Source organism: Sciurus vulgaris (assembly GCF_902686455.1).
Source record: "Sciurus vulgaris genome assembly, chromosome: 8".
Lineage (NCBI taxonomy): Eukaryota > Metazoa > Chordata > Mammalia > Rodentia > Sciuridae > Sciurus > Sciurus vulgaris.
In genome coordinates this window covers 83,778,483-83,794,149 of record NC_136468.1, presented here as the reverse complement: position 1 = coordinate 83,794,149, position 15,667 = coordinate 83,778,483, and the positions used below count along the sequence as shown (strand labels likewise).

At 44.5% G+C, this 15,667-nt stretch overlaps 1 protein-coding gene across 1 annotated transcript in view; it reads left to right on the top strand.

The window, feature by feature from the left end:
• The window catches only part of RAPGEF5 (Rap guanine nucleotide exchange factor 5), a 225,092-nt gene extending 218,791 nt beyond the window's left edge, over positions 1-6,301 (top strand). Inside the window, exon 26 of the mRNA XM_079151937.1 lies at positions 2,397-6,301. Within this exon, the coding sequence (XP_079008063.1) occupies positions 2,397-2,515 (119 nt within the window). The 3' untranslated portion in view covers positions 2,516-6,301. The remainder of the gene's footprint in view (positions 1-2,396) is intronic.
• Positions 6,302-15,667: the final 9,366 nt, after the last annotated feature.

Sequence of the window (15,667 nt, the reverse complement as noted above, 5' to 3'; positions counted from 1 at the left end):
TTATGTGATTCATTAAGTATATAAGTACAATGCAGTTATAATAGCAACAGTTATAAAATCATTATCATGGAGATTCATTCAAAAGTATAAGCCCAGTGTCACTCATGAGTATGGCTTTCTAGTTCTTTCATCTTCCTTTACTTTCTTTCCAATATTTGCTGGATATTCAGCTAATTCTGACGCATCAATCTCATCCATCAAGAAATGCTAGATTACCTGTCTTCTAAGTGTGGGCAAGAAGATCATACTGACTTGGCTGGTCTTGAACCTCCTACCTAGCAGAGTGTGTCTGCAGAGCACTAGTTAAAGGAGAAATTAAAGTTTCAAGCCAATTTGGGTTCTGTTGTTTATATATCTTTAAAAATTGGGTTGGGACTGAATTATCTGAGTTCATTTTAACAGTTTATATGGGCCTAGTAAACCAGCATCAGTATTTGGGATAAAATAATGTTAATCAAGTCATTTACAAATGATACAGTGTCATACAGGTGCCAGTTGTCACGGTTGGGGCTACTCATTCTACCATCTTTTTAAGATTCGCAAACTTATAACAAATTTATCTTTATAGCATCATGTTTCCCAAGTCAGTGTTTATTAACCCAAAAGCAGTTTCTCAGTCTCTTCCAGAGAAGGCATTCAAGAATAACACAGCTCTTGGGTCACGACAAAAGCATTTCTCTCCCAGGGTTTTCATTCGCTGGAGTCAGGAAGCCCGGTTGCTGTTGAACCTTAGAGTCAGGCTGGAGTGTAGCTCAGTGGTAGGGCTCTTATGCGGCCTATGTTCAATCCTCAGCACCACAAAAAACAAAAAGCAACTAAAAGTTACAAGAGTTACAAGCCACCAATGACAGACGAATCTTAAATTATTACCTCATAAAATGTATATGTCATAGAACACATGTGTGTATTCGGGGGGGGGGGGGGGAGTGTATTTTTGCCAGGAGAAAAAAGTGCTGCAAAATCTGCTTGGCTTCGTGGTCCCTCTCCTTCCCCAGCTAAGCTCCAGAGTCACACCCTGCCTGCAGGACTCCTGCCTGCAATTCCACAAGGCTTGAGGATGCATTGTGACCACATTTGCCCTGTCTCACTCCAGTGCATTGATCCCTGTTTTAGTCAGCTATTTCTCTGCTGTGACTAAATGACCCAACCAGAACAATTTTAAAGGAGGAAAAGTTTGTTTGAGGGCTCATGGTTTCAGAGATCTCAAGCCGTAGACAGCTGGCTCCATTCCTCGGGGACTGAGGTAAAGCTGAACATCATGGTGGAAAAGTGTGGCAGAGGGAAGCAGCTCACGTCCTCAGGAAGCAGAGAGAGACAGACATTCCAGCATTTCCACTCTCCAAATACAATATATATACCCCATAGCCGTGGCGCAAATGAACCACTCCCTCCACCCACACCCCATCTGCTCCCAGTTACCACTCAGTTAATCCCATCAGATTAATTCACTGATTAGGTTAAGACTCTCTTAACCCAATCCTTTCTCCTCGAACCTTCTTGCATTGTCTCACATGTGAGTTTTTGAGGGTCATCTCATATCCAAACCATAACAGTCCCTCTCCCCAAACTGCAAGTTGATTTGTTCCTGGTTTTGTTTCTTGACTGTGATACTGGGCTTGCTCCACTGTCCATGTACTTATCTCTGGTTCCTTATCAGAGCTGTCACTAACCTAGCATGTACATGTTACAGCACAGTAACCCTCCCGTGGCCCCTTGACTCTGGACTTGTGAGTGGGAAGCCCTGGCCTTCTCTGAGCAGACCTCAATCTGTATACACACTTTGCAAACCCTCTGTGATAGTTAGTCGTACCTTAGGTTCTGCTATATCCTTTTATTCAATCTTACACTATTTGTTTCCCCAAAAATAAGGATACCAAAGAAGTGTACAGAATCTAAAAAAAAAAAAAAAAAAAAAAAAAAAAACCAGAAATATTATTGTGTTTTTAAGCTGAACAGATTATCCCATTGTAACAATTCCAGACTGGGGTATACAAACAGTGCAGGCCACCTGTGGGTGGAAAGGTTACACAGCACAGGAGCTCAGACCATAGAATGAGCTACTGGGCCTGTGTTCACGTTCTGGTCGCATCACTAAGTTGTGTTTCTGTGCTCAGTTTCCTCACTGGGGAGAGGAGGGCCGCATAACTTCTACAGAGGGTATAATGTCAGGTAATGACTGCTTTAAACACCTGGCCAGTCTGACAGCCCAACCTGAGGAATTCAGCCTAGCTAAAGGGATTGCTACTGTTAGGACAGGGATGCTGCTCCTGGGAGTCTGAAGAGCGGGGACCTACTGGGAAGATTTACTCTAAGCCTTCGTGTGGGATTTACTGGCATTTAGAAATGACATCATTGCTCTCATGAGATTGATTGTTGGCCTTTCCTCTAAAACATAGGAGGTGACGTGTCTCCAAAGGAGCATCAAGAGCTGAAGTCCTATGTGAACCACCTGTATGTCATCGACAGCCAGCAGGCCCTGTTTGAGCTCTCCCACAGGCTGGAGCCCCGAGCATGAGCCACTGCCCTGCCTTCCCTGTGACTGCAGCACTTTGAGCCTCGGGAAGGACTCTGCCCAGCAAGTCGCTTTCCTGTGAGAAAAGAAGTTGCTGAGTTTTATCAGTATCTCACAAGAAATGCACAGGAAAGCCAGCTAGAGTGTGTTCAGGAAGTGATGTCAGCCACCGGAGATGGGAGAGGGCCCTCCATGCTGCTCTCCTAATGAGAAGGCAGAAAGAGCCAGAAGCATTCTGGGAATGGAGCAGTCTGGTTTCTTAAGATCACATGGTTGATCCAGTCCAAGTTTCAATTTCAGATGTGCCAGCATTAAGAGGAGAAAACATGTCTTGACATACAACGAACTACTATTTTAGTAAGAGTGTGCATACAACAGGCTGTCCGGGGATTGTGAAAACCTACAGACAGCGGTGGCACCTCTAGATTTCCAGGGAGAGGGGGAGGCCTCTGTCAATACAAACTGACATCAACAGAAGCCACTGTGTTTTGGGAGACAGGAGGACTTGCCGCTTGGCAGCCGTGCCCTGCTGTGCAGAGGAGAAATGTCAAGGCATGTACTTCTTTGCATCTACAATCGCTTACCAATGTATGCTTGCAGGTGAAATTAGTTTCTGTACAACTGATTTGCAGTATAGGCAAGGTAGACTATGTTGCTTTGCCCGTAAGGAAAAATAGTAGTCTTTAAGAAATTGACTCATTGTTTCAATTCTTGGGTTTTCTTTACATTTGTAAGCAGGCTTTTATTTTTTATGGGACACAATATGATTTTTGAAAAAGCGCAGTCCCTGATCCACTGTAGGCATTCAGTAACTGCACTGAAGTAACAGAATCATAAAGGTCTGCTTTCCGTGCCTGGAGGAGCCTTAGTGTTTTGCATAACCGTGCATGGGTTCCTTGCCCACAGGATGGAATGAGACCAGCCCCTGAGGGAGGTGAAGTAAGATTAGGTGTGGGAAGCACTTACCACTCTCTAAAAAGAGCAAGATAATAGCTTAGTAGGGATTACCAGTCTTTCAGCAAATGGAAAGTGCCCAGAAATATCCAAATGTCTAATTTATGTTGGAGGCTTAGAAGTCCTATAGTTCACCTCCCAGCCAAAGCAGGAAGCCTTGCTATATAATTTGCCTTTTTCTCCTCACTTCCGTGAAGTCTTTTTTTATTATTTCTAGTTCTACAAGGTGGGCCTCCTATAGCAAATAAGTCCTCTTATTGTTCTCAAGGACTGACTTAGAGGATCTCCCTCAATCTTCAAATGAACAAAAAAGCTTGTGGGTGAAAATAATCCAGTCCTCCCTGCTAGCTAGATGCTTGTCACCTTGCTAAAATACAAAGCCCTGCTTCGTGTATTCGGACCCTTTATTCTCCAAACAAGTGAATCTTGTTGCACTTGCACCATTCCTGCCTGTTCATCTCCTAAGTGCCCGTGCAGACCTGCTTCCTTTCTGTCTCATCAGCACCCCATTCGTCCTCATTACTGAGGTGTGTCAAGTGCTTCCTGACACCTTTATAGCAGAGCTGATTCTTGGGCTTACCAGGAACCACGTGGAGAACATTTCTGCTAGGACTTTCAAAGAAACAGTCTGGTCCAACATGTTACAGTTCACTCCTGTGAAAATTCACAGGATTCTATAGGAACAACTCCACCCAGGGCTGGTCCACACAGAGCAACACTTCATGCTGCTGATTATGAAATAAGACCAGAACCATAGAACCAGGCAGAACAGCCTTCCCTGATGACCAATCAAGCACTCAAAAGGCTCATCCCTTGGGCTGAGAATGGCATGGACTGAAAGCACGTAGCACCCATTTTTGTCTTTTCTGTAAGCTAGCCACCAGAGTTGGACTAGTGCAGTTATGGAAAGCCATTTTGACATTGCCTCTGTGTTTTATAATTGAACATATTTATATTAGCTCTACATTGCGCCAAGTTGGAGATTACTTTTAGAGGACTAATTTTATGTGGAGATCCACCTACTCAGCAGAGCACATGCTGCGTAGACCCCGGTTCAGATACGTACACTTGGTCAAACAAAGTCACATGGACATTGTGTCTAAATACATTTTGTGTAGTGCTCATCTGTCTTCTCCTCCAAAGCAAAAGGAAGGTATGATTTTGTTTGGTTTAGATTGGCTTTTCTACCCCTGTCTTCTGAACATGTAAAATCTATAAGCCTCTCTGAAATTTAACCAATGATTCTAGATATTTCCAAGATAGCAAATCTGAGCTGTCCATCAGCCAACAGGCCACTGCAGAACATAAGCTCCCCCTGTGAATGGGGATGGCCCTGCTCCCTCTCCAGATGTTCATCAAGGCCTTTTCCGAATTGCCTTCATTCTGACTAGAAGGGTGAATGGGAGATGTTAAAGCTCTTTTCCTGCTTTCCTTTGGATTTTTATGATTGCATAAAATTTCATTCACTCTAAAACTCTTGTGTAATCTGGCAACTTCACCAGTGGGTGATGAATGGGCACCTCTAAGTGGGTTCTTTCTGTTACAGCATGACTCTCCCTCAGCCCTGTGGGTCTTTGGATTCATTAGCATCTAGCAAACCAGGCTTGCTTGGAAGTTAGCACAGGACAGCGGAACACAGGTTTCTGTAGGCAAAATCACAAGCTTTCCAATTAAAAAAAGTGTGTACACATGCAGATGTTCCATAGGCTCATATTTTAAATACCCTCCCTTATGATCTGTATAATTGCCAGATGGTTGTAGTGATGTATATTATGACCTACTTTCATTTTTTTCTAGCATCCTTAATTATGTTTAGAACAAATTCATTTGCCTAGACCAGTACCGATCAGAGATAGTGAGGCGCATATGTTGAACTTAGAAGCATGAGAATAAAGCGAACACCCACACCTCCCAGTTTGTAGGAGAAAGATGTCACTCGCCTATGAGTAGGAAAGACACAGGAGCATGGAAAAGAGGATGCTGGTGATGACATCTGATCCCTGGAGCTGGCTCTTTGCTGTGGTCCGGATCCTAGCACTACAGTTTTGCTAAGGCCAACACACACACTGCAGATCCAGAACCGCCTGCTCCTAAATGGCACAGCCAGTCCAAGCTTCTCAGAACCTACGCGACAACATCACAATTTGCAAGATCAGGTCCACTGCAGTCGTCCAACACAGGAGTTCTTCAAAATGCTTCAAACACGTGTCCTTAAAATTTCAGCCTGCTGATTAGTGAGTGGGCCAGTTTCACTTCAGACAGAGGGAAATTTTTTTTTTTTTTAATATTTGCCAAAAAGTTAGATGAAATGTACTACTGTATAAAGCAAAGCTGTATATACTAAACATTTTTTAGCAGAGCAATATTTATTTGCATAGCCTATTTATTGTATTCGTATTACACTGTTATTAAATACCAGGATGAAATCGATGACCAGAAGCAAGGACTCTTGCCTTTTAATGTACCAGTGACATTGTCAGCCTGCATTAACAATTAGAAGATAGAAAACCCGCAATCAGGGTGTCTACCTAACTTCTCAGGGACTACACTTGGTAGTTTTCCACCATTAGAAGAGCTGGTAAATATGAAACATTTGTTGAGTTACCAGAATTGCCATTAACAGTGTTTTCCTTTCTCCTATTTCATGCTTTTTGCCTCTGTATATATGACTGTGTTGTGTATTTATCAAAGCTAGTAAGCAATAATTTATATGTAAAAATGGCCAAGCAATATAAGGTTAAAACTTATATAAGTAACATTACCTTATCTTGTATTTTCAAGTGTTTTTTTTTTTTTTAAACCGCTTTTCCAAATATAAGACTATGTTAAAGATACCATTCATGGCTCATCACTCCTTGCTTTTTCCATGATGTTCCAGTGACGTGTGGTGCTTGGTGTGGAATTCAGAAATCATTTGCTCGCTGAAAGAGTTACAAGTAGACAAAGAGATTCTCAAGCTGCCCACAGAAGCCTGGTCCCTTATCTTGCCAGTGGGCTGTGGCAGGCAGGCCCTGAACACCACATGTCGGAAATTGGCTCAGTGTTGTTGTGAGATTTGGGGAATCAGGTAACCACCGTCTACTCCTTGCTCCACTTGAGCAGGGCCAGGAACTAAGAGAAGTTCCAGGCCCGGTGGTGATACCCTGGCCCTAGAGTAAAGCCCCTGAAAGCAGAGGAGCTGGGGGAAGATGGCATAGGAAGAGGGGTACTAGTAATTTCTGGGACCACTGGAGAGACTAGCTTCATCTGCGTGGTGTTAGGCCACATCAGTGTTTAGAACCTCTCAGTCTCTCCCTTCAGGACATGTGTACATCTTGCCCATCAAAGTCAAAAGGCCTTTGGCATGTTGTATCCCCTCCTGGCAGGAGAATTATATCTCTCGCCATGTTGAACTCTTGCTCTGTCCAGTGAAAAGTGGAGAGAGACACGTGACCCATGTAACTGAGCTTTCCAAGGTCCATACTTGCCATGTCTGCTTTGCTAGGAGCCCCACGCTGTCCCAGAAAAAGGCAGCACTATCAGCTTGAGTCTTGGAGCAGCGGTAACATGAAGCCAAGCTCCAGTTTAGGAAGGACATGGAACTTAAGTGAGAAATAAAATGTCAGCTTTTGAACCCCTGAGATTTGGCAATGACTTGTTAGTCAGGGGAATTTAGCCCAGGCAGACTAATACACTTCTTTTCCCTCAATCCATGTGTGGCCAGCAGAATTGGCTTTGCTAGTACCAGATGGATGAAGCCACCTGTTGTCACATACCCATGCAAAGGGCTTGTCTCTATACAGAAAAACATAAAGTGACCTGAAGACAACTTTCTAGGGCTCTTAATCTCCAGGAATTGGCATTCACGTGAGACAAGGGCAAACATGAAGAGAGAACAGAACAGCATCTCTATCACAGCAGCCAGGAGCAGAGAGGGGTGAGCACCACGGAGCTCTACTGCTTTGTCTGGTTCCCTAATCACCTCATGCATGGCTGCCGACTCCACAGGGCCCTCCCAGAATCGAGCCAGGTGAGAGTTAGGGAGAATGGAAAGCCCTAGGCTTTAGCTTTGGATGAGAACACAAGAAGAAAGGGATGCCAAGGATGCTACCATGTTTTCTTCACAGCCAGCACCGGCGAGTGGACCAAGGCTCTCGCGAACTCAGAACCTATTGTTTAAGTAGCAAACCTCAGAGAAACAGGTAGCCCAGCTGTGATGCACTAGCCACAGAATTTTAGTTCAGGTCCCCGGCTCCCTATCAGGTCCCATTTTGTGTCCGAGGTCTTCTGAATCCTCAGTGAGCAACTTTTATGTTTGCTTTTCATAAATTCCTTCAACACAGGAGATGTTGCTTTACGCAAGCCAGTGTTCTTCAGTGACATGTTCCTGAAGGCAGCACGGGCCTTGTCTCAACTAAGCAGAGAACCAATGGTTCCCTCTCCAGCACTGATGAGCAGGGCGAGCAAACCATACAGAATTGTGGAGTCTTGGGGACATCCTGAGAGCCCATCCCCAACCAGATGCAGAGCTGGGTCAAGTCACATCCCTTGGGTTTGTGTTTGTTTGTTTGTTTGTTTTCCTCTATGGCAGATCTGCTCAGGAGGAACTCAGCTTTCTTTTTGTCCCCTCTGTGGATCTTAATCACAATCCCTCTTCTAGGGCTCAGGGTCCTCCAGGGACTGGGTTAGGGTTCCCTATGCAGCTTTGTAAGCATTTCTACCCAGGTCACTTCATCCCTCCCTACAGCCATCCCAGAGGAAGCTTGGTGGCCGCCTCTGAAGCCTCCACTGAGCCCAGGCCTCCCATCCCAACCTGGAATAAAAGACCTTCAGGGTCCTCCTTGCATGGGACTTGTGAATTAGGTTAAGCCAGTCCCAGGGAGGGGAGGGACCATTTTGAACTCTCCCCCTGCCTAACCACAACATGACGCTGCTTACTTTCTGCTACAGTCATACCATGTTGAAAATCTTGACAGGTTTGAGAATTCTCCAGAAAGAATAGAACAAGCTCCCACAGTGGGTCCCCTGGTATCTCTGGGTGTCTCTAACATGCCCTCCCAGGTGTGCAACACGGAAGTGGAAGGTGGAGATCCAGGCACTCCTCATTGGCCTTTTCTCCAGGAAGACCCTGGAAGGCCTTGGCAGTTGGTCTGCCTGAGACCACGTCCACAGGAAGTGGTGTCGAGCTTCCTCTCCTGAAGGCTGCTTTGCTGCTCACAGACATCTGCTGTTCCCCTCAAGTTGTCTTTGTGGCTAGAATCTATCATTTCTAGTTAGAGCTTGAGTGAAAACAAGCATATTTTGAGACAATCCTGAAGGAGTCACCTTACTCTTGGAGTTCTGACTAAAAAAATAAATAAAGGGAGGAGAAGTGAGGCTGGGGTGTGGTTCAGTAGCAGAGCACTTATCTGGTATGTGTGAAGCCCTGGGTTTGATCCTGGCACTGCAAAAATAAATAAATGAATAAATAAATACATGTTAAAAATCTTTTAAAAATAAGAAAAGAAGAGAACACAGAATATGAAGTAGAGAGATGAAAGTCAAAAGCACCAGCCCACATCGGAGACTCAAGGCAGTGGCAAGAACTTCCCCAAGTTCTGCAGCAACAGTGGCTCTCCGATGTGTCAAGACTCAAAGTTCTTTTCTCGGGGAGAGCCTTGGGTGGCAAGTGGTGCCCCCATCCATTCAAGTACAAACTGTGGGATCCAACTGGACTGCTCGGCTGCCATGGCTTTTGCTTAACAAGTTCTCCGCCATCTCCACTCCCCGCATGAGTCCAGGTCCTAGCTGTCCATCCGTTCAGTCATTACAGTCACCTTCTACATAGTCTTCCACCCTCTAGTCTAAAGTTCCCTCCATGTAATATCCAAACCCCACCAAAGAAACTTTAGATCAAAAAAGAAACTCAGGTCAAAATCCTTCCATCGAGACGCCCTCTAGTCAGAAGATCTAAACCTTGATTGCAAATTCTGATCTCTAGGAATCTGATACCAGGGATTGAAACCAGGGGTTCTTAACCACTGAGCCACATCCCCAGTCCTTTTTAATCTTATTTTATTTTGAGGCAGGGTGTCACTAAGTTGTTTAGGACCTTGCTAAGTTGCTGAGGCTGACTTTGAACTTGCTATCCTCCTGCCTCAGCCTCCCAAACCACTGAGATTACAGGCATGCACCACCAATTCTGACTTTGGTGCTCTTTGAAACATATTCTACACATAGAGATAAATGGATTTCTGCTCATTAAATTGTTGAAAATAACATGCACCAAACATTTGTTAAATAAATAAATAAAATGTACCTAAGACTTCCTTGCTATTTTCAAGGTGCTAAATCTTGAAGCCAGATTGCTAAGGATGTGTAGACAGCTGTGTGTGAGTATAGGTATGTGGGCGTGTTGACCTAACAGAAGTCTGGAATTGCCTCAAGGAGAGTGAGCTCTTTCCCATCAGAGATGTGCAAACAGACTTTTAGCCAACCACCAAGGATGGTTTCAAAGGCCATTCAGGCATCAGCGGAGGGCTGTGCCCGGCCACCTTTACAATCTCTCACAACCCACGGCAGTTAAGCTGCCGTGGATCTGTGGTTGCTAGAATGAATTCATTTTCTAGTTATTTTTTTAAGTGTCTTAACTTAAAAAATGATGTAGGAAATAACTGTTCATGTGTCTTTGTATTCCATTGACCTGGGCTGGGCCTCGGAGGGAGCTGGAAGGGAAAAAGCGGTGGGAGGAGGCCGGAAAGGAACGCCTCAGGCCTTCCATGCCCTGCGCCCAGTGCTGACTCTGCATTCCTTCTAGGGACACATGCCTGCAATAAAACCAAGAGAGCCCTGGAACTAGCACCCACCAGGGTCTGCTTTCCAGGGCCAAAGTGGCTGCAGTCTCCCAAGCAGCCCTGGATCTGCCTATTCTCCTGGCTGCATTTCTTCCAGGCTACTGCATTTGGTCCCACTCTTCCCCAGCTCCAGACCCTGGCAGGGCCCCAGTGCCTTCTCCACCCCTTAATGCAAGGTTCCCAGAAATCTTTCCCTACCTGCCAAACAAGGCTCAGTCCACTCCAAAGTCCTCCTGGATGACCGCACCTGACACTAAGCCCTCCTTATTCCTTATCTGAATCCTACAGCAGGTCTCACCTGTCACTCTTTGGAGAACAACTCTAGGTTATCAAGAGCTGGGGGAACTGGTGAACCTTTCTATTTTGCCTTTGGCTGCTGTTTTTACATCTCCAAAAATGGAGATTAAAATACTACCTTTGTCACAAGGTTGTATAGAAATACAATGAGGAACTGTGTGTAATGTGATTAATGCAATGCCTGATATTTAGTATGTGCTCAATTAATGATGATCATTGTTAATACAGGATGCGAATCTGAAGGTTTGCATCCACATTTTTACTCCACCATTGAGAGTGAATGGCTGGGGGCAAATTACTGAACTTCTCTTATCCTTATTCCCTATCTTGTCAAACAAGAAAATAATAACACCCCTGCTGGGGAGCACTTGTGAGTAATGTAATGGCAACTCATGTGACAGTCCCTTGTACATGCTACAGTGACATGCTAAAGTGACAAATCCAAACGATTTCCTTTTGGAATAGGTGCATGCAGAGCAGGGGCCATGTAATGACTCTGTCAAATTATCTCAATAAAGATGTCCACACCTGGCTACCAAGTCGGGATAATACTAAGGTTAGTGTTAACATAGGAAGAAAAGAGGCAGATCAGACCTTGAGCACATTCCGATCTTCTGATCCACATCCCATGGCTTCCTGGAAGACTCAGGAACACTCTTGGAGAAGCTGCCTTCTTGGGCCCCACCCCGTTGTTCCCCTAGTCGCCCCTCCTCTTGACGACAGGCCAGGAGCTCCTGAACAGCAGCTCCACCTGCCAGGCCCCAGGTTTCCAGCTGGCATTCCAGAAGCATCGCCATTTCTGACAATGCTTGAGGACACAGGCCGTTCTGTTCCTGGTGCTCTGTGGTGTGGGCTGCTTTTAGAAGTCACCGTGAGCACTAGAGGACTGAACCCGCACTCTGAGCCCTGGGATTTCTAAAGTCTCCTTTGTAAGACAGCAAAGCAAGAGAAGCCGAAGGAGGGTCAGTTCAGCCTGGGCCTGACGTTATACTTGGTGGATGCTTTTCTTTCATAAATCAACCTATAACTGACTCCCCTCCCCATCCATCTCTATCTCCATCTCAAGACCTTAGTGGGCCAGCAGTCATCTGCAACAGGATGCACTGACTAAGGAACCACGCTTCACACTCCAAGCCAACCTTTGGGCATTCCCAGTAGTCGTGTGAAATGACTTCAAAGCACAAAACCCCCTAGAGTTCTACCCAAAACACCACCCACTTGCTTGGGCAGCAGGTCATCCAGGTGCCACCAGCTGGGGCTCTAGACGTTCTTTCTTTATAACCAAACTTCCAATTTTGACTTCACAGACTCAGTTGGTGTCTGCTTTCTCAGAAGAAATACAGAAATGTGAATTAAATTTGGCCATTACGAATTCTGGAAGCTTCTACTAGCCAATGTGAAACACAGTGGGACTAAAGGACATGTCATTATAGGCCTTTGAAACAAACCTCAGGAAGGTCCCCACTTTCCACTCCAATTTTACACTGCACAACCAGAAACAAATTTTCTCCTCCGCAGAGTTCCTGAGATAAGCCATTTTTTTATATGTTACCTTCTGTTATCCTCAAAACAATGCTGGGACTAAGGAATTTTTATCTATAAAGTGCTCAGCACAGCACACAATACACATTTGTTGCTTAATTAATATTTGTTGACTGAGGCCTTTGCCGCCGTCATAACCAAAATGCGAGACATTAGCGACATCTGGTGGACAAGTGGGGATCTTGCACAGACTTTAAGTCCAAAATACAGTTCTTGAAGGGCCTGGTTAAAACAAATGCACAATGGAGCACTGTTGGAAGCCTGTGTGTCAGCACGATGAGGCAATGGCTTTGCAACTCTGCTTTACTGGTTTGTGACCCAGTGGATATTTGTTCTCTGTTTTTGCAATATAATGTAGTCTTTTTTTTTTTTTTTTTTTTTTTTTTTTTAATTTAAATACTGATGCCAAGGAGATGGGAAAGGAGCCGAACTAGAGAATGTTGAGGCTTGCCTGGGTCAGGCACTGTGGTCTGTTGTTTCCTAAGGAGAGGAGGAAGGTGAAGGGCTGGGATCGTATGTATCAGGTAAGTCTTCAGTTCTGCCCCCAGGCACATGTAGGTGTGCAGTTAATGGAAGAGTTATGGGAACTGTCACAGACCTGGGTGAAGGGCAATTTACTACCCAGAGATGCTGCAGCAGGAAAGTCCACTGCATCATCACTATTGCTAGGCCCCTCCACCTGTTGAGCTGCAAGCCCCCATGGGTGTGTTGATAACCAATGACTGGCCTGACTAGAGTGAGGGCAGGGGACAGGGAGGTTGCTTCAGGCCTTTCCCAATGTTCTGGTGTCTGCCTGTCCCAGGAACCGGCAGTGATTCCAGTACACTTTGATCATCTGTTGCCAAGGTGAATGCAAATTCACTTTCCCAGAGTAAGTTCCAGGTAAGCCATGCTGAAGTCACCAGCAGCAGCAATCCACCTAGGAATCGAGAACGCCACTAGCTCATACTTCCTTGAAGCTCAGGAACAGCATCCACAGTTAAGGTGGTGGGACATCAGTAAACCATGCTGTGAGTATCACCCATTCAGGTTGCTAAGAATCCTTTCTCTTGCTCAATATTTACCTCTCCACTGTCACCAACAGCCCTGCCAAAGCTAATCACTGTGGCTGTTCACAGATGTCGTGAGGGTTAAGAATATCCCCAGTTGAGCCATCTGCTTCCCCTGCCATTTATAAGCATCTGGAACACACTCTGGTGTGAACTTGGTGGCCCAACTTGCAGCCTTCCAGGCAAAGTACAAAGATGGCAGGGAAGACTTCCTGTTCTTCCTTGCTCCTCCTGTTTTTCTCTGAAAGTCTCCAGGGAAGATGCAGAAGGAAACTCCATCAGCTTTCCACCCATCAATCATTCCTCTGAGCACCATCATTTGCCCCTTTTGTTCCTTCACTTGGGTGGAGTTCATGACAAAGGTTAAGTTGCTGGGCCCAGCTTGGGGCACTAGAAGAAACCCTGTTTTCCACTGTGCGTGAAAACACATTTGCCTGGGACCAAGCTTACCCTCAGAATCAAATAGGTCAGTAAGGACCAGGGACAAAGCACAAACAGGGCCTGAAAGCCAAGAGTTGTCCATAAAAATAGAGATAAAAGGCACTTCAGAGCAGCAGGCTGTGGGTGTGGGGCATTGTCCCTTCTCTGGCTGGCACTGCTTGGCCACTTTGTCTCCAAACAGTCCTTCCATTTTGGAACTGCCAAACTGATGCATACCCAAAGCTTGGCTGCTGTGGGGTAGCTGGGGGTGGGGTGAGGAGGATGAACAGAAAACAAGTTATCCTGGGTAACGAAGGTGGCACTTCCTCCATTTCTCACTCCCCACCCCCCATGCAAAGTCCTCCCCATGTGGAGTGACATTTTTGACAGTATTACTTCTCTTTTTCTAAGTTTCCAATATTAGGGTTCTTTCAACAACCCTAATCCTGGCAGTTCAAAGCTGTTTAGTATCTTCAACTAGATATGGAAAATAGCCCGATCTCCTCCTGTGCTCTCCTCTGCCTTTGGTTCATGTCATCCAGTGCTCCAGTGGAAAGATCCAGCAGTATGACCATCAGAAACCTTTGCTCTGGTCCCTGTTCTACCATCTTCCTGGCAGTGTGACCTTGGGCAAGTCCTTTATCCTCCCTTGGCCCAGTTTCTAATATTCTGTGGCTATGCAGAATCACAGGAAGGCAGGAGGCACGGCTTGCTTGGTTGGCTGGATCACCATGTAGTAACTGTTTGATCTTTAGAGGTGACCTTTCTCATTCACTCATTTATTCATTGAATGTTTAATGTGCACCAGGAATCATTCAACTTGATATCTTTATGCCTGCTTTGGTTCTTGGTGTGTATTAAATATTGGATGTATGAGGCCACTGCTAATGTATCACCACGTAGCATTACAGAAAACTTTTTAATAAATGGAGGTCTACTCTAAAATAGTGATGAGAGTATAGTAAATATATAAAGTAGTGGTGTCATTTATTATCATTATCAAGTATTTTGTTTTATAAAGATTGTACTAAACTTTTATACAACTGGCAGTAAAGTAGGTTGTTAATACCAGCTTTACCACAAACATGTGAGGGACGCTTTCCACTGTTAAATTAACCTGTTTGTCCCATCGTTCCAGATGTGGAACACATATGAAAACTTAAATAAATATATAATTATATAATATTAACATGAATTAATGCAATATATATTTATACATACATATATAAGCAATAGGTTATGATCATCAACCTATTTTAATGCACCTGTGTCAATTTTAATAACATATTCACTGAATTGAAACTTGGGAGTTAATGAATTTAGAGATCACAAGGTCTTTAGGCAATAAGAATTTTTCAGCTCCGTTAAATATATAATTATGTTCGATGAACATCATACGCATGGTCTATTGACTGAAAAATCAGTAAGCAGCACATGATCATATGTGTATCATATATATATATATATATGTATGTGTGTGTGCGTGTGTTCATATATATTTAAGTATATTTTATTACTGTATCGGTATAAAGATGTTTATAATCCAGGACTATTTTATCAGTTTTTCTTCTAATTTTAAAAAAGAAATTAGAAAACTTTGTTGGATCCCTTGAAGTAGCCTACTTTCAGTGCCTGAAGGGTAAGTGGGGACCCTGGAAATATCCAGGTTCCTGGTGTGAAGAGACTTTGACAGGTTCAATATGCACGTGGAGCGCCATCTAGTGGCCTCATGGGAGGCTGCAGAGCCACTTCTGCCCTGCAGAAAAAAAGTTAATCTGCAAAATTTTCACTCTGGGATCTTCCCCTAGACCCAACCTCTATTATTACTGCTTGACTAGATCCAAACTGCTCACCACTGGACTTTGAGGCTGTTTGATTGTCAGGCAGCTAAAGTGGGATTTCAAGAACGCAATGACACCCTAATGTAACCACAGATCAGCTGAGGAGAGCCAACAGTTCCATCTTTTCATCACAGATTGTTTAGGGTAGTAGTTTTCAACATTTTTCTGCTTGAGGTGACATAATTACACCAGGAATCATTCAACTTGATACCTTTATGCCTGCTATGGAGTAAAAAAATG